This window comes from Cryptomeria japonica, chromosome 3, assembly GCF_030272615.1.
Source record: "Cryptomeria japonica chromosome 3, Sugi_1.0, whole genome shotgun sequence".
NCBI lineage: Eukaryota > Viridiplantae > Streptophyta > Pinopsida > Cupressales > Cupressaceae > Cryptomeria > Cryptomeria japonica.
The window spans coordinates 683921451-683937546 of NC_081407.1; the positions used below are offsets into that span (position 1 = coordinate 683921451).

General features: G+C 36.9%; 1 protein-coding gene across 1 annotated transcript in view; it reads left to right on the plus strand.

The window, feature by feature from the left end:
* Window positions 1-16096, plus strand: part of LOC131051123 (TSL-kinase interacting protein 1) — a 60300-nt gene that overhangs the window by 33905 nt on the left and 10299 nt on the right. Inside the window, exons 5-9 of the mRNA XM_057985496.2 lie at window positions 3889-3973; window positions 4128-4404; window positions 6982-7394; window positions 7500-7741; window positions 7827-8511. Of these exons, the coding sequence (XP_057841479.2) occupies window positions 3889-3973; window positions 4128-4404; window positions 6982-7394; window positions 7500-7741; window positions 7827-8511 (1702 nt within the window). The remainder of the gene's footprint in view (window positions 1-3888; window positions 3974-4127; window positions 4405-6981; window positions 7395-7499; window positions 7742-7826; window positions 8512-16096) is intronic.

Below are 16096 nucleotides of genomic sequence, written 5' to 3' on the forward strand. Positions count from 1 at the left end.
TTAATCGCCTTTAAACCTATACCGACCAATCCTATCTGTGCTGTATCTACATCAACCTATGTTGTTTCCTTTGGCTCTACATTCCATTGTACAATTGGACTCTCCTTGTACATAAGTGTGTTGCAGTCAATGAGATGCAGGTGCTATGTGAAGCTACAAACTTCTTTTCTCTCCTAGAGGTAAGTTGGTTGCTCTTAGTAGAGTGGATGAAACTGTAAGTAAACTAGTTTCTATCAGCAGTAGAAGAACTAGAAACTTGGGACAATAGATGAATGGCTAGTGTGGTTGTCAAAGAATTAGGCCCATGCATTGTCCACCATAGAATTGGATCCTCCTGTGCCCTAGTCTCCCTATCCATGTTGGCATCTTTTGAATATCCCATAAGAGGGAAATTTTGATCACTTAGTATGAATGATGCTGGCTTGTGTAGAATCATACATCTTCTTAATGGCTTTCATGAACCCTGCCTTCACCTCATCATCCTATATGGGGATAATTCTACTAAGCCTGTGCACATACCACTTTGGGTTCAATTCATGGGCAGCCATGTGCAAGGGATTATTGAGCTTCTCCTATTGGTGATTAATGATTGATTGAATATGTTCATTGTAGAACTCTATTGTGGGGTCTTTCTCTTGTACAATGGTCTTCATTTGGCCAAACATATAGTCAATGCACTCATACACCTCTCCAAGGTTAGGTGTGTTTGCGTCCCGATATCTAATAATTTTGAAGACTAGAGTATTGATGGCCACAATGTATCTTGCATCAGCCTAAAAGTGTCACTCTTCACCACAACCTTCATCCTTTTCCCTTGCGAAGACTATTGTATTGATGGCCATTAGTTGCAATGCCTCTTGCAACTCAAGCATCCTTTCCAATAGAATGAAGTATGATGCATATCAAATCTCTATAGGTTTCAAAAGCTCCTTGAAAAAGGTCCTATGGAGAGCATGTGTAGGATGTTGGTTGCAGATGTTTATCAGCACATCCTAGCATCATAAGCCACCTGTTTGATCAATCTGATTTAACCCATGTCGTTGAGTACATTATTCATGGCATGCACACAACAAGGAGTCCACCAAATATGCTTGTGAGCTGCCTCTATCGATATCCTTGCAGATTTGTACATATATGCTGCATTTGTCGCTACTAGCACCACATTCACGTAACCTCCTCAATACAATCTCTAAGGATTTGGAATTGAAAGTCAGCATCCTTGTAGTGCCTTGAACAATTACTAGCCCTAAAAAAGTAAAATCCCTCTACACATGTGACCATAATGTTGATGAGTTGATGATGCTTGATGTTTGTCCTCTCATCCATGATTATGTTGCATCCACTATTGACTCAAGTGACTTTCATTTTTTTTTATTAGAATATTAATCTTGGAACAGTTTTTATCTAAGATTATTTTCCTCAACTTTTTCTCCCCTTGTGGCACATATGATGGCCCTACATTGATTATTTATGCCACAACCTCCTTATAATGAAGAGAGTGAACCACATGGAAAGGAATGCCATTGGCAAAGAAGAATTTGCTAATGACATTTATCTGCCTCGTATCTATTTTGGTGCATCGAATAATTTTGCCACCATGTTTGAACACCATTAGTGGTAATTCTATGTTTCGTCTGCACTAGATGGAAAAGTAGAAGTAGAACAAGATGAAACTCGTGGATCTAAGGTAGTACCAGTAGGAGTAGTATCCCTCAATAGCAAAGTAGTTGGTACAAGACTTAAGTCATCAACACAACCCCACAATCTAGTTATTTTCATCCTCTTTTCAAGTGACAATCCCATACATACTCCTACACCTTTTCCTATGACATAAAGAAGCTGTGCATGAAATTCAAGTTATTAGAAATGACATCTCCATGTTCTCACAGGTTTTCCTAGCAATCTAGTTGGAAATTGTCTTAAAGATGATTTCTTATCAAAGGAACCCCTGAAAAAATACTCTAATAATTTGGAAGGGAAGCATAAACTATGCACTACCAATAGAACTAGTTGCCCCACCCTTGCCACGTTTGTACTTTTTGATTCAATCTCCATAGGCCCTTCTTGACCCTCTTCATCTCTCATGTTGTGAGAAGTAGAACTCATAATGACTTTGCAAGAAACAAACTTTATGGTTGACATACATGTCATAATGGCATTAAATTATGTACGGGCTCAAGATACAAGGGTTTTCTTTTTGTTTTTCTTACTTTAGGTCACATGAGGTGCAGAAGCAAAGCATACATAAAAATATGAATCCTTGTTCTTCAACCTTTATCAAACAAAGATTCCACTTTTGTCTTTTTCACTTTAGGTTGCACAAAGTGCAAAATGGAGGATACACAAAGATGAAAATCCTAATTTGACTTGTAGATTTTAATTTTTAATCTAATATTTATGCAAATTCGCAAAAAAAACATTCATAAATAATTTAATAAATATATCTGAACACCTAATTACTACTGTTAACAATTAAAAAATTTAAAATTTGATTTTTTCTAAAACCAAGTAAATTGTAATAATGTAAATCCCTAAATTAGTTATTGAATCAGTAAACTGAAATTACTAAATTGAAAAAAAATCAACTCTCATGAACGGCCGAAGCTTACTGTAAGGCTTGAAGAATGCATTGATTAAACTTGCTCTTGCTCTTGCTCTTACACTCACTCTTCCTCTTGCTCTCACTTGCAATATCTCTCACGTTTGTAGGCTTGTAACATGGGATTGATTTGGAATGAGGATTAGATGCCTATTTATAAGTTCTTTGTGATTGCTTAGGGTGTAGGTGGCACCCATAGACCATTAGAGTCAGGGTTAGTGACCCAAAAATCTAAATTTATTTTTGATTTAAAGAAAAAGAACTTTTTGACTCAATTGCAATGGGGTACACTTGGGCATCTTGGGTGTGGTTGGAAGATATAGGGGAGTGCCCTAAGCATCTTGAGGACTTCTCGTATCTCAGTGATGCCTCCAAATTATGAGGCACCCCAAAAATTTCTCCTCTTTGAGGGAGACTTCCCAAAAATACCCTCGGGTAGCTGGTGTCGGTGGTGGGATAGCAGGGTGGCATTTCCCCCAAGCCCTTGTGTTCTGGAAATGTCCTTGTCCTGAAAATGCTTGGTTTTGGGTGGGGAACACATCCTCGTAGAATTTTGGTTTTTAACTAAGTGTATTGTTGGGTAATTTGTTATGAGTAACCTCTTTGAAATCTATTAAAATTGTCGTTTGTGAATGTATAGTGTAGAAGCTCTACATTTAGTTTGAAATGAACACCCAAAATGACATAATTTCTGAATTATTTACAATCTCTATTCAAATTTCTAAAATTGACACAAAAATGTATTTCTTCATTTTACTTACGATCAGGATGGAGATTTGCTACACCCGTGTAGTGATAGCTAAACATTTCATTATAGATTGAGTCTATTGTTGTATTTTCATTCATCAGGTGGTTATAATGTTCATATTGGCATTGTCTTTCAAGTTTTCCATTTTACAAAGTATGATCTCCATGTAATTCAATGATCACACTACTCAAACCAAGTAGAAATAAGATTGTTGATATTCACTTAAAATTCATTAGGGAATCTTTCCTATAGAAATCTCTTACAATGAATTAGACAATGCTAATAATTTATGATCCTGCTTATATAGCTATAGTTCAGGTGAAAGAGAAAATTTACAAGTTCGTTTATGAAGGCAACCTTATGCATGTTGTGATTGAAATCACATTAGAAGCTTGGACAGCAAACTTCTCTCCTTTTTCCAATTTATCATATCCAGTTTTCTGTATTGCTTTCAGATCTCTCATATGATGTTGAGCTGTATGACTTTTGTAAAACAAAGGCATTAATGTTAATACTCCTTGTGTTATTTTCTTCATGGCAGGTGGTCATTGCTAGAAAAGTATAGTTGCTCAGCTTCAAAACTTCATTTGAAGCCAAGACGTTTCAAGACATTTGTTACTGCGCTGGTTGGTTGAGTGTGAATTCTGCTAGGAGATAGTTGCATTCAAATGTCTTTTGAATGTTACAATCCTTCATTAAATGCATCCTATTCTAATCAGGAGCAGAGAGCCATTGAGTAAATGTATTTTAAAATCAATTTTATTCTTGTTTGACATATAGGCACATGCACTGTTGAAGGATCAGAAAAAGACAAAACGAAAACAATCTCTACAGGATAATGCAACTCCTGCCACTGGTGAGATTCCTGCAGGTGCAAGCAAAGCAGTTGTCAATGATCCCGAGTCAGCAAAAATGTTGGACTTTGAGGCACAAAATCTTCAAAAGATTGGATCTGGAAAGGGGACTACAGTAAAGCGAAACGGGGGCCAAAGTACAAACCGTTGTAAAGGAGAGAATTCAAAAGTTAAGCCTTGTCAACGACGTAGAAAGGCTTCAGGTAGACTCTTAAATGACCATTTATTATTTATTTCATTTGATACCATAAAATCAAATAATCAGTTATTTTATTAAATGCTTTTCATGCAAATTTTATTTAGTGTCAAGTTAGTTTCATCTGTGTTACCAAAACAATGAGTTCAAAGGCGATCTAGGATAACAAATGAATGGATACACAGACTTATGACTTGGATAGCTGATCTATTACTTAGAAATTTTTTTTTGAGTGTCTTAAAAGTGAAAGGAAGAGGAACTGACGAAGTTCCCAAAGTTAATGATTTTTTGAAAATTAAAAAATTTCTGTCGTTTTTTAACCAATTAAATATGTCACTATGTTGAAAATTATAATTAATCATTATTTGTTCTAATCAATCAGGAAATTGGAATATATCAACCAGTTATATGTTTTTTAATTTAAAAAAATGTGGAAGTAAAACACATAAACCATCTTAACACATCTTTATGTGATCATTGATCCTGATCGTGGGATCAATTAAACAGATATAGATATATAGGAATCTAATTTGTTATGAACAAAAATGATTTATATCGCTATTTAAGGAACAGTCAGAGTACACAATCGAATAGAAAGGAATCATAAGCTTTTTTTCTTTTGAACAATTTGTTTTGTTCACATGGCAAGTTCTGAATATTTTCATCACATACTTTTTCAATTCCTCATTAATGTTTGGATGTTCTTGCATATTATTGTCCCATTTACCCATCTACTGGTTCAGTTCTATTCATTTGTTCTTCCATTTGCTTAGCTCTTCCTTTATCACTGTTTTGAGCCAACGATGGTTCTTCCTTTACCACTGTCTTTTCTAGATAACCTAATGTCTGAGCCATTATTGATACCTCCAATGGGAAAGTACTTGTTTCAGCTTATACAATCTCATATGAAACTGAAGTTTTGATTTTGAGGCTGCTTATGATTAAATGCCTTTGTATTCTCTTTATTTGCTTCCTTTTTTGATTTGACATTTTGCTGCCCCAATCTACACACTCAATGAGGACTATTGGTGTGACAAGCAACCTGAGTAGGGCTCTCTTGGTTTTCGCGTGAGTATAAATCCTTCTACCCTCTTATATTCTTGCATCTATTTTGTAGTGAGTATAAATCCTTCTACCCCCTTATATTCTTTTTGACCAACATGTCTGCCAATTGAGCTTGTTGTGGGAATTGAGTCTGAGGTACTTGTATTCTTCCACTACTTCTACTGGGCTTCCTTCATATAGAAAATTAGTTTATTTGTTTTTTCTCTGAAATGAAAATATCATGACTTTGGTTTTCTTGTGTTCAATTACATCTCTATCTTCTAGTAGAAGAGCTGTAAAGCGCTCAGGGGTTCTGTCAAACTGAGCTGTTTTTGCAATAAGGATGAGATCATCTATATTTAAGAGTAATGTTATTACATTTCTAGCAAGCTGAATACTCTCTCCACTAGCATTGTTCATCCACTCTTCTATCTCAGACAAGGTGGGTGAGAGCAGTGATCCCTGTTTGGTAGTAATGTCAGTTCCAACTTCCAAAGCATTCTAATATTCCACCACTCGTTAATAATTTTTCTTTGACCTGCTCATGAAGCCCTGGAACGACTGCTCTGTACTCATCTAGATGTCCTAGTTCCTCCATCTTGTTTTAAAGTTTGTCTGTAGGCACTTTGTGAAATGCTTTTCAAAGATCAACAAAGTGACATAAACCTTCTCCTTGGGTGTTTGATATTCTTTCAATCAAATACTGAAGGGTGAAATAGTGGTCAATAGTGGAGTTCTTTGGCCTGAAACCTGCTTGTCGTTTGCCCCTCTTCCCTCTTTTTCTACCCAGCTGTTGATTCTGTTCTTTACTATGCTTCTGGAAAGTTTTCCAAGAAGTGGATTGTCCGTAATATTTGGTAGTTTGATGGATTATTGATATCTCACTGTTTGTAGAGAGGGATTATGACACTAGTTGTTCACTCTATGGGGAAGCCTCCTTGGACGCACCATTGAAAATGCTTTTGATGTGTGTTGTGAGGATCTCTATTCCCCATTTTAAATATTCTGCTTGAAGGCTGAACAATTTATATGTACATATTTGTAAAGCTCAGTAATTATTGGTTCTTTCCACTTCTGGGCATTGACACTAGAAGTGTTCTGGTGCTGATGTTTTGCTGAGTATGCTGATATTGACAAGATCTTGCCCAAGTACCAATATTGGAAGACCTATGATTGTCCTTTAGAGCCATTGCCCATTCTTGAAAAGTAATGGCTTCCCTCCATTACACCAAGTTGACAGACCAAGTGAGGACGCTTATTCTCAGGCTGACCTTTGGTAAATCATTTTGTCATAACCTAATTTTTTGTACCAACTTTCTTTTTGGTTCTCATCCCTCTTTTATAATATTTTTTAAGTGCACCAAAAGCAATGTTCAAGGAAGGTCTATTAAATTATAGTAAAAGTCATATAACTTGTAAGTTTTGCTAATATATGGTGGAAAAGTTATACATTTGATAGAAGAGTGTGAGTTTGAACTATTTCAGTGGCTGATTTTATGACATTCCTACAATTTTTGTGGAAATTCTATGTTCTTTACAGATGGCCCAGTTTCCTCAGCTGCTTTTAAAAGATGGGAGAAGGCTGCTAATGCAGGAGTAACATTAGTTGCAGAAGCTGCTGAGCAGCTAGAGCGTGCAGCTCTTGCCAAGCAAAAACCTTCAGATCAGGCAGTTTTGCATAGTCCTCCTAATGAACAAGCTGTACCTTCACTTGCAGAGGGCACGTGTTTACCAAAAAAGAGGAATGGACAAGTGCAAGCCAATGCACTGAAAGCAAGTGTATTGCAAGGTGCAACACCACAGCAATTGTCACAGCCCTTTCAAAATTCAGACTCATTCAAAGCTCCAATGGATTGCTATAATTCTGAATTGTCAGGAAGGGCAGATAGTGCTGCGAAACTTAAATTGCAATTGTTTCCCATTGATGAATTTACACGGAAAGCATTAGAGAAGGTAATGGCATGTTTAAAACAACATATTCTCTAGAGGTTTTTTGTAACAACTTATAATTAGGTTTTCAAGTTTGTTAAGTTCTTATTATCATATGTGCCCTTACAGGATGGGCATAATCCATACTTGGAGCTTACTCTGAAGGCTCGTAAGATGATTTCATCAGTGCTTCAACATCTTATGCAGAAATGGGGAAGTTCAAGTGTTGCAACAGGTGAATTAATGCTGTTCCCATACAATGCACAATGGAAAGATCTTCTCAACTGTCAAAATTGGACACTGAAAGATACTGCTGCCTGTGCTGGAGATGTGTATGCAGCTCTTGGAAGTCCTACGATCTTCCGTTTAAGGTAGTCAATTAGGGAATGTTATTAAAGTAGTATGAATTTTTTTTCCAGCACCAAATAGGCTTTTTTGATTAACATTTTTTTGCAGGTATGGTTGGTTTTCTTCTCGTGTTCTGCAGATATCAAATGGAGAGCCCTGTCAGCATCCTGCTTTCAGTGTATCTCATCCAATTGACATGACTCACAAGAGCACACAGTGTGAAAGTAATCGGATTGGTAAGTTGCGCAAATTGGATGTTAGTAGAAGCGAAGCAATGGCTGATTGGACCAATGAAGAAAATATATCTGGAAGTTTTGGCTATGGATATTCTCTTAAAGCAAGGCAGAATGGGAATATGCACAATGGCTCAGATATAGAACTTCCTTTCGCTCATGTTTCAAACCAGACTTCACGTGTTTACTCTGATTATGTGCCATCCATTACCCTTCCTCTTGAGTCTGTTCAATCAACTGCTCAAATGTCAACAGTAACAAGTGTAAAAGATCCAGCCATGTCAATAAGGCATCCGTTATCCTTTCCGCACTCTGTCAAAGGGAGTGGGGATGCTGAAGTAGGTCATTGCAACAGATTTAGTCCAAGGTCAGTTGAGGAAGTTGAAGACAAGTGCAAGCTTAGTGATCAGGGTAACACAAATTTATCAGATCCAATTTTGCACGATGTAGTGCCTGCAAAAGCTTGTAGAGTCCCAGAATTCACCAGTCAAATACGTGGTTCAGCATGGCAAAATGAAGAATGTAATGGTGGATTTGTGGAAAGGCTCATGGGAAATGAGGTATCTGTTGTATTGTGTTTATCTTTTGCAAATTTCAATTGTATTTATGTTGCAACTGTATGTTATATTAATTATTTACTTTGTTAGCAATGTAAATTTAGATTTGGGTTATTAATCAATTTATGTGGTGAAAATCCTGGCTTCTCACCAGGATTCTCACCACATAAATTGATTAAAAGTCAGCCTGTTATACTTTCTTATATATTGTTGACTTCATGGCACTGCGTGATTCTTATATGTATTCTGAAGGTCAATCAATGCTCGGACATATTATATTATCTAGATGTAAGCAGTAAAAATGCTAATTTTATAAATTGTTATGTGAAGATTTCATTAAATTCCAAGAAACAGATAAATCAACATAATCTGAGGAATTATTTGGACAAATAAAGGCAACACCTTATTCCTGCATAGAGAATCTATTTTAAAAGATTTATTTTTGGAAGGCTGGAATTGTTTTGGAGAAAACTGAAGTGAATGGTTAGTGCATTGGCGAGCTCGCCTTTGCTAGTGCATCTCTGTCATTGTTTTTTTAATATGGGAATTACTTCTGGGAAAACTGAGTCTGTCCCTGACATTCCAGCACTATGGGACAAGATTCGTTCCATTGAGGCTATTGTCAGATGGAGTAGTGGTGATATTCTTTTCCTTTGTTAATTTTTAGACCATAGTAAGCAGATTCTGCACACAGAATAATAATCCTAATTGCAAGCTGAAGCTTAAATCAACACAGCAGACCTGAGCACCCTATCTTGAGTACACACTGCTGAAAATATGAACAATCACTAAAAAAACTGTTGTTTATTAAATTGAAAAGATTTCTATATTTTTTTATTCTAATATGTGCACAAGATCTTTTATAGATTAAATGAGATCCATATACAATTAAGTTTGAGCATAAAATTTAGTGGAATTGGCTTTTAAGTTTTTACCAATAAAACTAAAGCAAAAAAGCAAAATAAAATAGAAGAGAAAATGCTTAAATTCAAAAACAAAAACAACTTACCTTGATAAATTTAGAATCCTCCTATATACAAAAGCTAGAAGAATCCAGTTCTCAGCAAAAATTAAGAAAACAAAAAAACTAAAAGCTGCATTCAATGTCTAGTTGTAGAACAAAAACACTAGAAATAAAACAAACAAACTGATTTCTGTCAATCAGCTGTAGGAGAACAGCAGCCAAGCAACACATGTGAAAACCTAATACTCTCTCTTTGTGAGGAAGGTGTTCTGCATCAAACCTAGTAACACTCTCAGTATTTCTAGTTTCCCTTGTGTCAGGGGCTTTGTCAAAATGTTTGCAACTTGCCCATCAGAGGGTACGTACTAAAGAACTATTACTCCTTTTTGTACTCTTTCTCTGAGGAAATGATACCAAATGTCTATGTGCTTGGAGTGATCTTGAAACATTGGTTTTTTAGAGAGCTTTATGCAACTTTGATTGTCACAGCACACTATTGTTGTCTTACTTGTATAATTTTCCAAAAGAGCTCTAAATTTGTGAAATTTCCAAAGACATGAATAAGTAAATATAGGTTTTTCATGAAGTAAGTATAGGTTTTTTGTGAGGAATTATCAATGAATGAAGCATAGTAAATGTCTTTTGCCAATGAAACTATTGACATAGGTCCATGTATATTTGAATGAGTCAAATCAAGGATTCCTCTTGATTCAAGCTCGTTGATAGGAAAAACAATCTTCGTGTGCTTCCTTGTCATGCCCCCCACCTGAAATGTACGGAATAAAATCAAACCAAGGGAAGTGCTTAAAGCATAAAGTGCAGTTTTTCCAATTAAAAATAAATCATAACAATTCTTTATGAAGAGGCACACCCACTAGTATGCTAATAATAATAACTCCATTAATCAATCAAAGGTGGTGCCAAAGATAATAAAGAGGTGCTAGCTATTGAGAATATAAAAGAATATAATTAAAATCAAATTAAAAGTTATCAAGGGTAGCCCTTGAATAAGAAGGGTTGGGTCTCCTTCAAATGTGAAAGGTTGTGACTCTTTTAATAATAAGATACAAAGGGAGATCATTTCATTGTGGAGAAGACATCAATCAATTGAGAAAATATGAAGTGACTTGCAAATAAATAATTACAGCCAAAGAGGACGCAAACCCTCCAAGGAGAAATCAAGAGATTTAAGGACGAATACCCTTAACTTCTCCTATCAAGTTATTGGACGAAAACCCATAACTTGACCAGCAATTAAAGGACAATTATTCAAGGAAATAGCTGCAAATTAGAAGGAGAAATATAGCAGAAATTCAAAATAAGATGTTAAGAATTATTTGAGTAATGAAATAAAATTCATTATTTTTATTTTAATGTATATTGATAAATACAATAATGCAATTACCATGTTAGAATTTGAAATATTATTTTAAGGCAAAAATAAGTAATGTTCTAGAAAGGGATATTACGATTTGGTATCAGAGCACAGCAATTTTGCTAGCTTGCGGGTTTAAACCTAGTTAATGTAGTGGAGCCAAAGGGCTCAAAGGGCTTTTGTGAGAGAAAAAATAAATCAAGGCAATCCTACAGCTGGAAAACAAGTAAATTAGTGGAAAAACCAAGATGGTTGATCAAGATGAGTGGAAGACATTTATGGAACAAATGACTGAAGGACATGAACAAATGATGAAACAATATGAGAGAACTAATGAATTACTCAATCGTATGATGCAAAATATGAATAAATCTAATAGACACACACAAAACAATGGTATAGAAGATAGTAACACTAATAGATAAACCAAAAATAATAATAAAAGTGGATCAACACCAAGTCCTACTCAACCCACATTTCTACCTAGAACAGAACCACCCCAGGAAGAAGAGTCAAATCAGGAAGCATTTGTGGCCTGCGTAGATGATTATTCAAGGATTAATCATGATGTTGGACATGATATTCCTTTCATACAATTCTACAATGCTAGGAACGGATTTTGGGGAAGAAAAACTATGCCACAAAGCAATAAAGATCTACAACATAGATTAAGAAAGATGTCACTTCCCATGTTTGATGGTTCAAGAAAAGTCACAGCAAGAGCTTGGGTCCAAAATTGAACACATATCTCTTATTTAGTCCTATGATAGAAGAGGAAGCCATGAAGTTTGCTATTCCTCATTTGGATGGGGTTGCACATGAGTGGTGGTATCATGGAATTGTAACACGACGACACCAACACATGACAACATATGCTGAATTTTACACAAATACTTATAGATAGATTTGATCAAAAGCATCTAGAAAGGCATTTCAAGGAATTGACACGATCGAGGCAGCATGGATCAGTTGAAGTCTTGAAGATTATACGGCAGAATTTCAGAGAATTTTAGTCATGGTGACAGATGTTACTGAGGAAAGATTCATTTACCAGTTCAATGAGGAGCTGACAGAATTACTCAGAGGCTTGGTGAGCACTCTTGACCCCACATCTCTACAAGATGCAATTTAAAAGGCATTACGATTGGATGTTTCTATGAATAAGAGCAAGTCATACTCCAAGAATGCATCACTTGAACAGCTTAGGGCACCACTTTTACAACCTAAATTTTTACCTCCAAAGGCAAGCCAAGAAGAAGTCATTAAGAACGATCTCCAAAGGAAGAAGTTGTGTTTAAATTGTAGAGAAACATGGGATCTGGGTCATACATGTTCAAAAAGGGACAAGTGCATCACATAGGAGCAATGATGGATAAAGAGTTGGAGGAGTTAGAACCCGAATGCAGATATGTGATGGAAGAAGACGAAGTAGAAAAAAAGTAAAGCATTCAAGGGGGACATTGGCAACACTTTCAGGGGCATTCAAGTATCACCCTTTTTGAATTTTTGGTGTTTTACAAGGACATAAGGTGACTGTCTTAATCAATAGTGGTGCTACTCATAACTTCATTGATGAGGGTCTAATGATGAGGATGAAATTAAAGACTGAAAGCTTTGAGGGTTTCAAGGTGGTTATGGCTGATGGTATTGCTACCCCTTGTACACAAAGGATGCAGTAGTTGACATCACTTTAAGAAGACACCAAATAGTTGAATATTACTGTGTGGTAGGCATGGGTGATGCAGATTTGGGCATTCAGTTGTTACATTCTCTCCAAATATTGGCAACAATTGACCTTTTGGGAAGAAATAAATTTTTTAACATGGCTGATTGGAATTTCAATGTTGGGGTTGCAATGACTATTATCTAACTTCTTAGTACTGTTGCTAGCTATTTTCTCAGACTTTTCTATCCCTTTGGGATAGCCATAAAAAAGAAATTGAAGGTGTATCTTCCACCTTTAGTCCTCAAGGAGGCATTTGGGAATGATGTGAGAAGGTTTCTAGCCAACCTTTTTTTATTTTTGAGCAAAGAGAAACAAAAGGACAGCCTACCAAATATTTCAGTTGATGTATCATCTTCAAAAAAAATTATACCAACAGAGGGAACAGTATGGGGTATCATGGTCAGCAAATGCAAATTCCCAGATGAATTTCATAACAATGATTTGCAAGGGAGATTTGTTCATGATACTGAACCTTACAATCATGATGATAAGGTCATTAAGGAAGGACGGGCATTATGGCAACCAGGATTAGAGTAGTACTGCTAAAGAAGATAGTTTAATTTTTGGTGCCCAGGATTGATGAGCATGGATCCATGTTATGTCATCTTAGCATGATTTGGATAGAGTTTTTGGAGTTATTACTTGAGGACAAACAATCTTGGGAAGGCTGGACTGTTATGTCCCCTCCTGAAATGAAGGGATTAAAATTGCTGCCAAAAAGAGAGAATACACTAAGGAATAAAATCACACCAAGGGAAGTGCTTAAAGCATAAATTGCAGTTTTTTAAAAATAAATTATAACAATTCTTTATGAAGGGGTGTACCCACTAGTATGCTAATAATAATTAATAACTCCATTTATTAATCAAACGTGGTGCCTGTTGTGACGTTTTCACACATCGCCCCATTGCAAATGGGGACCCATGTTTTTTGCTCGTTTTGTTCGTTTTCGCTTTGCTTTTTCTAGGGTTTTGTTAGTTTGTTAGTTGTCTGGATTTAGGGTCAAGCCTTAGGGTTCTAATTACCGTCTTTTCGGACCAAAATCCAGTCGTTTTTGAGGGCTTTTGAGTTTCCTTTTCTAGAATGCAAATTTTGAATGAAATAAATTCGCCAGAATGGTCTAATTTTCAATTGGAATGTTGATGCAGAGCTTAAATTTGTCTAAGTGTTGAAGATGAAATGTGAATTTTTGTCCAATTGAATATTTTTGACCAAATTTTGACTTTTTTGAATTTTGATCCTAGGCATTTCAAATGATTTGTTTTCGCCTTGTGAAGTGATAAAATGTGTAAAATCATGATATTTTGGCCTGTAGGAGCAAAATCGCTCCTGTCCCTCAGTGAAGGACGGGAGCTCGTTTTCAAATATTTTACTATTCCTGCAGGGTCAAGATGAATTACGAATTGGAAGTGATGGAGAAAGGCGAGATCTTTCCATTGAATATAAATTGAAGATTTTCATGAGCACAGAAATGCCTCCAAGGGAAAAATCGCTCCTGTCCCTCAGTGAAGGACCGGAGCTACAAATCCAATTTTGCTTTGTCCTTGCAAGATTTTAACGTCTTGACGATGTGAGAAGGTCCAAAGAGGTACATTTTATCAAATGAATATAACTTGAAGCGCTGTCGGGGAAATCAATAGGGTGGCAAGTCCGGCTTGAGTGAGGCCCTGATCCTGAAATTTGGCTAAGTCTGGAATGTCCTGATCCTGGAATTTGACTAAGTCTGGAAACTGAAAAAACCTCCAAAAACTAGATTTTGCAATATAACTCCTGGAGGTCTGAAACCACTCTCAAACATCCTGAAAGTATATATGGAATATAACTTAAAGTATCACTTATACTTAAATGTTATATTCCATTAAAATTGTCCTGATCGAGAGTGCGAAAAGTCAAATTTCGCTCGTGTCCTTCTCCAAGGGTCCAGAGCGAAAAGCGCTCCTGTCCCTCTCCAAGGGACCAAGGCGAATCGCTCGTGTCCCTCACCAAGGGACCAGAGCGAAAATGCTTAGTTAGGCCATTCCTGACCTTGTTTGGACGAATCGAGACATCAAAGGCATGGTGAAGGACGAAATGAGCATGATAGAGCATCCAGACTTGATCAAAAACAATGAGATGATGAAGTTTTGCCTAGAGGGTCAAATTCGCTCCTGTCCCTCATTGAAGGACCAGAGCGAAATTCTTCATAAGGTACGATCTAGGCAAAGATCAAGCAAATTTTATGTTCGAAGGCAAGAAAGGAGGTCAATCGAACCCGTTGAAGACAAATTGAAGATTATCAAACGTCAACAAAGGACCAAAATGCTTAAGTTCGCTCCTGTCCCTCAGGAAGGGACCAGAGCGATTTTTGTTGTAGATGATTTTCTCGCCAAATTTCAACCGATCTCAAGGCATGAATGAATGAAAGGGGGCATTGCGAATCCGTTGAATATAATTTTCGAAGGTGATGAAGTGAAATGAGGCCCACAAGAGCAAAATCGCTCCTGTCCCTCTCCAAGGGACCAGGGCGAGGTACCTTGTAGCTCTCGTCCCTCTCCCAGGGACCAGAGCGATTTCCTTCATTAGACAGAATCCAGGCAAATGTCAAGACAAGTGTACGTTCAAAGGCAAGGAAGAACATGAGATGGACGCATTGAATACAAAATGAAGATTTTTTGGACGTCCACAAAGGTCCTAAATGTCTAGTTCGCTCCTGTCCCTCAGGAAGGGACCAGAGCGATTTTTGATATAATTGATTTTCTTGCAAAGTTACAAACAATGTCAAGGCATGAACGAATGGAGTGAAGAAAGACGAATCCGTTGAATATAGACTTGGAACCTGACAAAGTGAGATAAAGGCTACAAAAGGAGGATCGCTCCTGTCCCTCTCCAAGGGACCAGGGCGATACAATGGTGATGTTACTTCCTATGCAAGTTCAAGGTCGATCCAAGTCAAGACAAGGTGGCGAGAGACATTTCAAGGCGTCTTTAGCAAGCACAAACATTAAAAGGTCGTCACAATGATGAAATTCGCATCCTAGGACATAGATCGCTCCTGTCCCTCTCCAAGGGACCAGGGCGATGTTAGATGCATTGGTCATTTTGTGCAAGATTTACGTAAGAACAAGATTTCATAAGGTAATGCAAGGTCTAAGGCATCGTTTGAAGATAACATACAAGAGTTTTGAACGTCCAAACATTGCTAATCAAGGTAAAAAGCTCACATCGCTCCTGTCCTTTGGACAAGGACCAGGGCGATCCTATCAAGAGCACTCATATTCCTTCAAGATCAAAGCAAGGTGAGGTTAAGCGAGGCAAGGGACGACGTTTGGAGGACATCACAATGAAGATCGAAGATAAAAGGATGCATATTGAACGTGGAAATTTGAAGATCGCTCCTGTCCTTTGGACAAGGACCAGGGCGATGAACATCCAAAGACACTCATGAACACATGCAAGGCAATCAAATTCGAAGAGCTCATCATGATGATTAATGTTGAACGTGGAGATGAAGGAGTTGAACGTGAAAAATGCAAAAATCAAGACA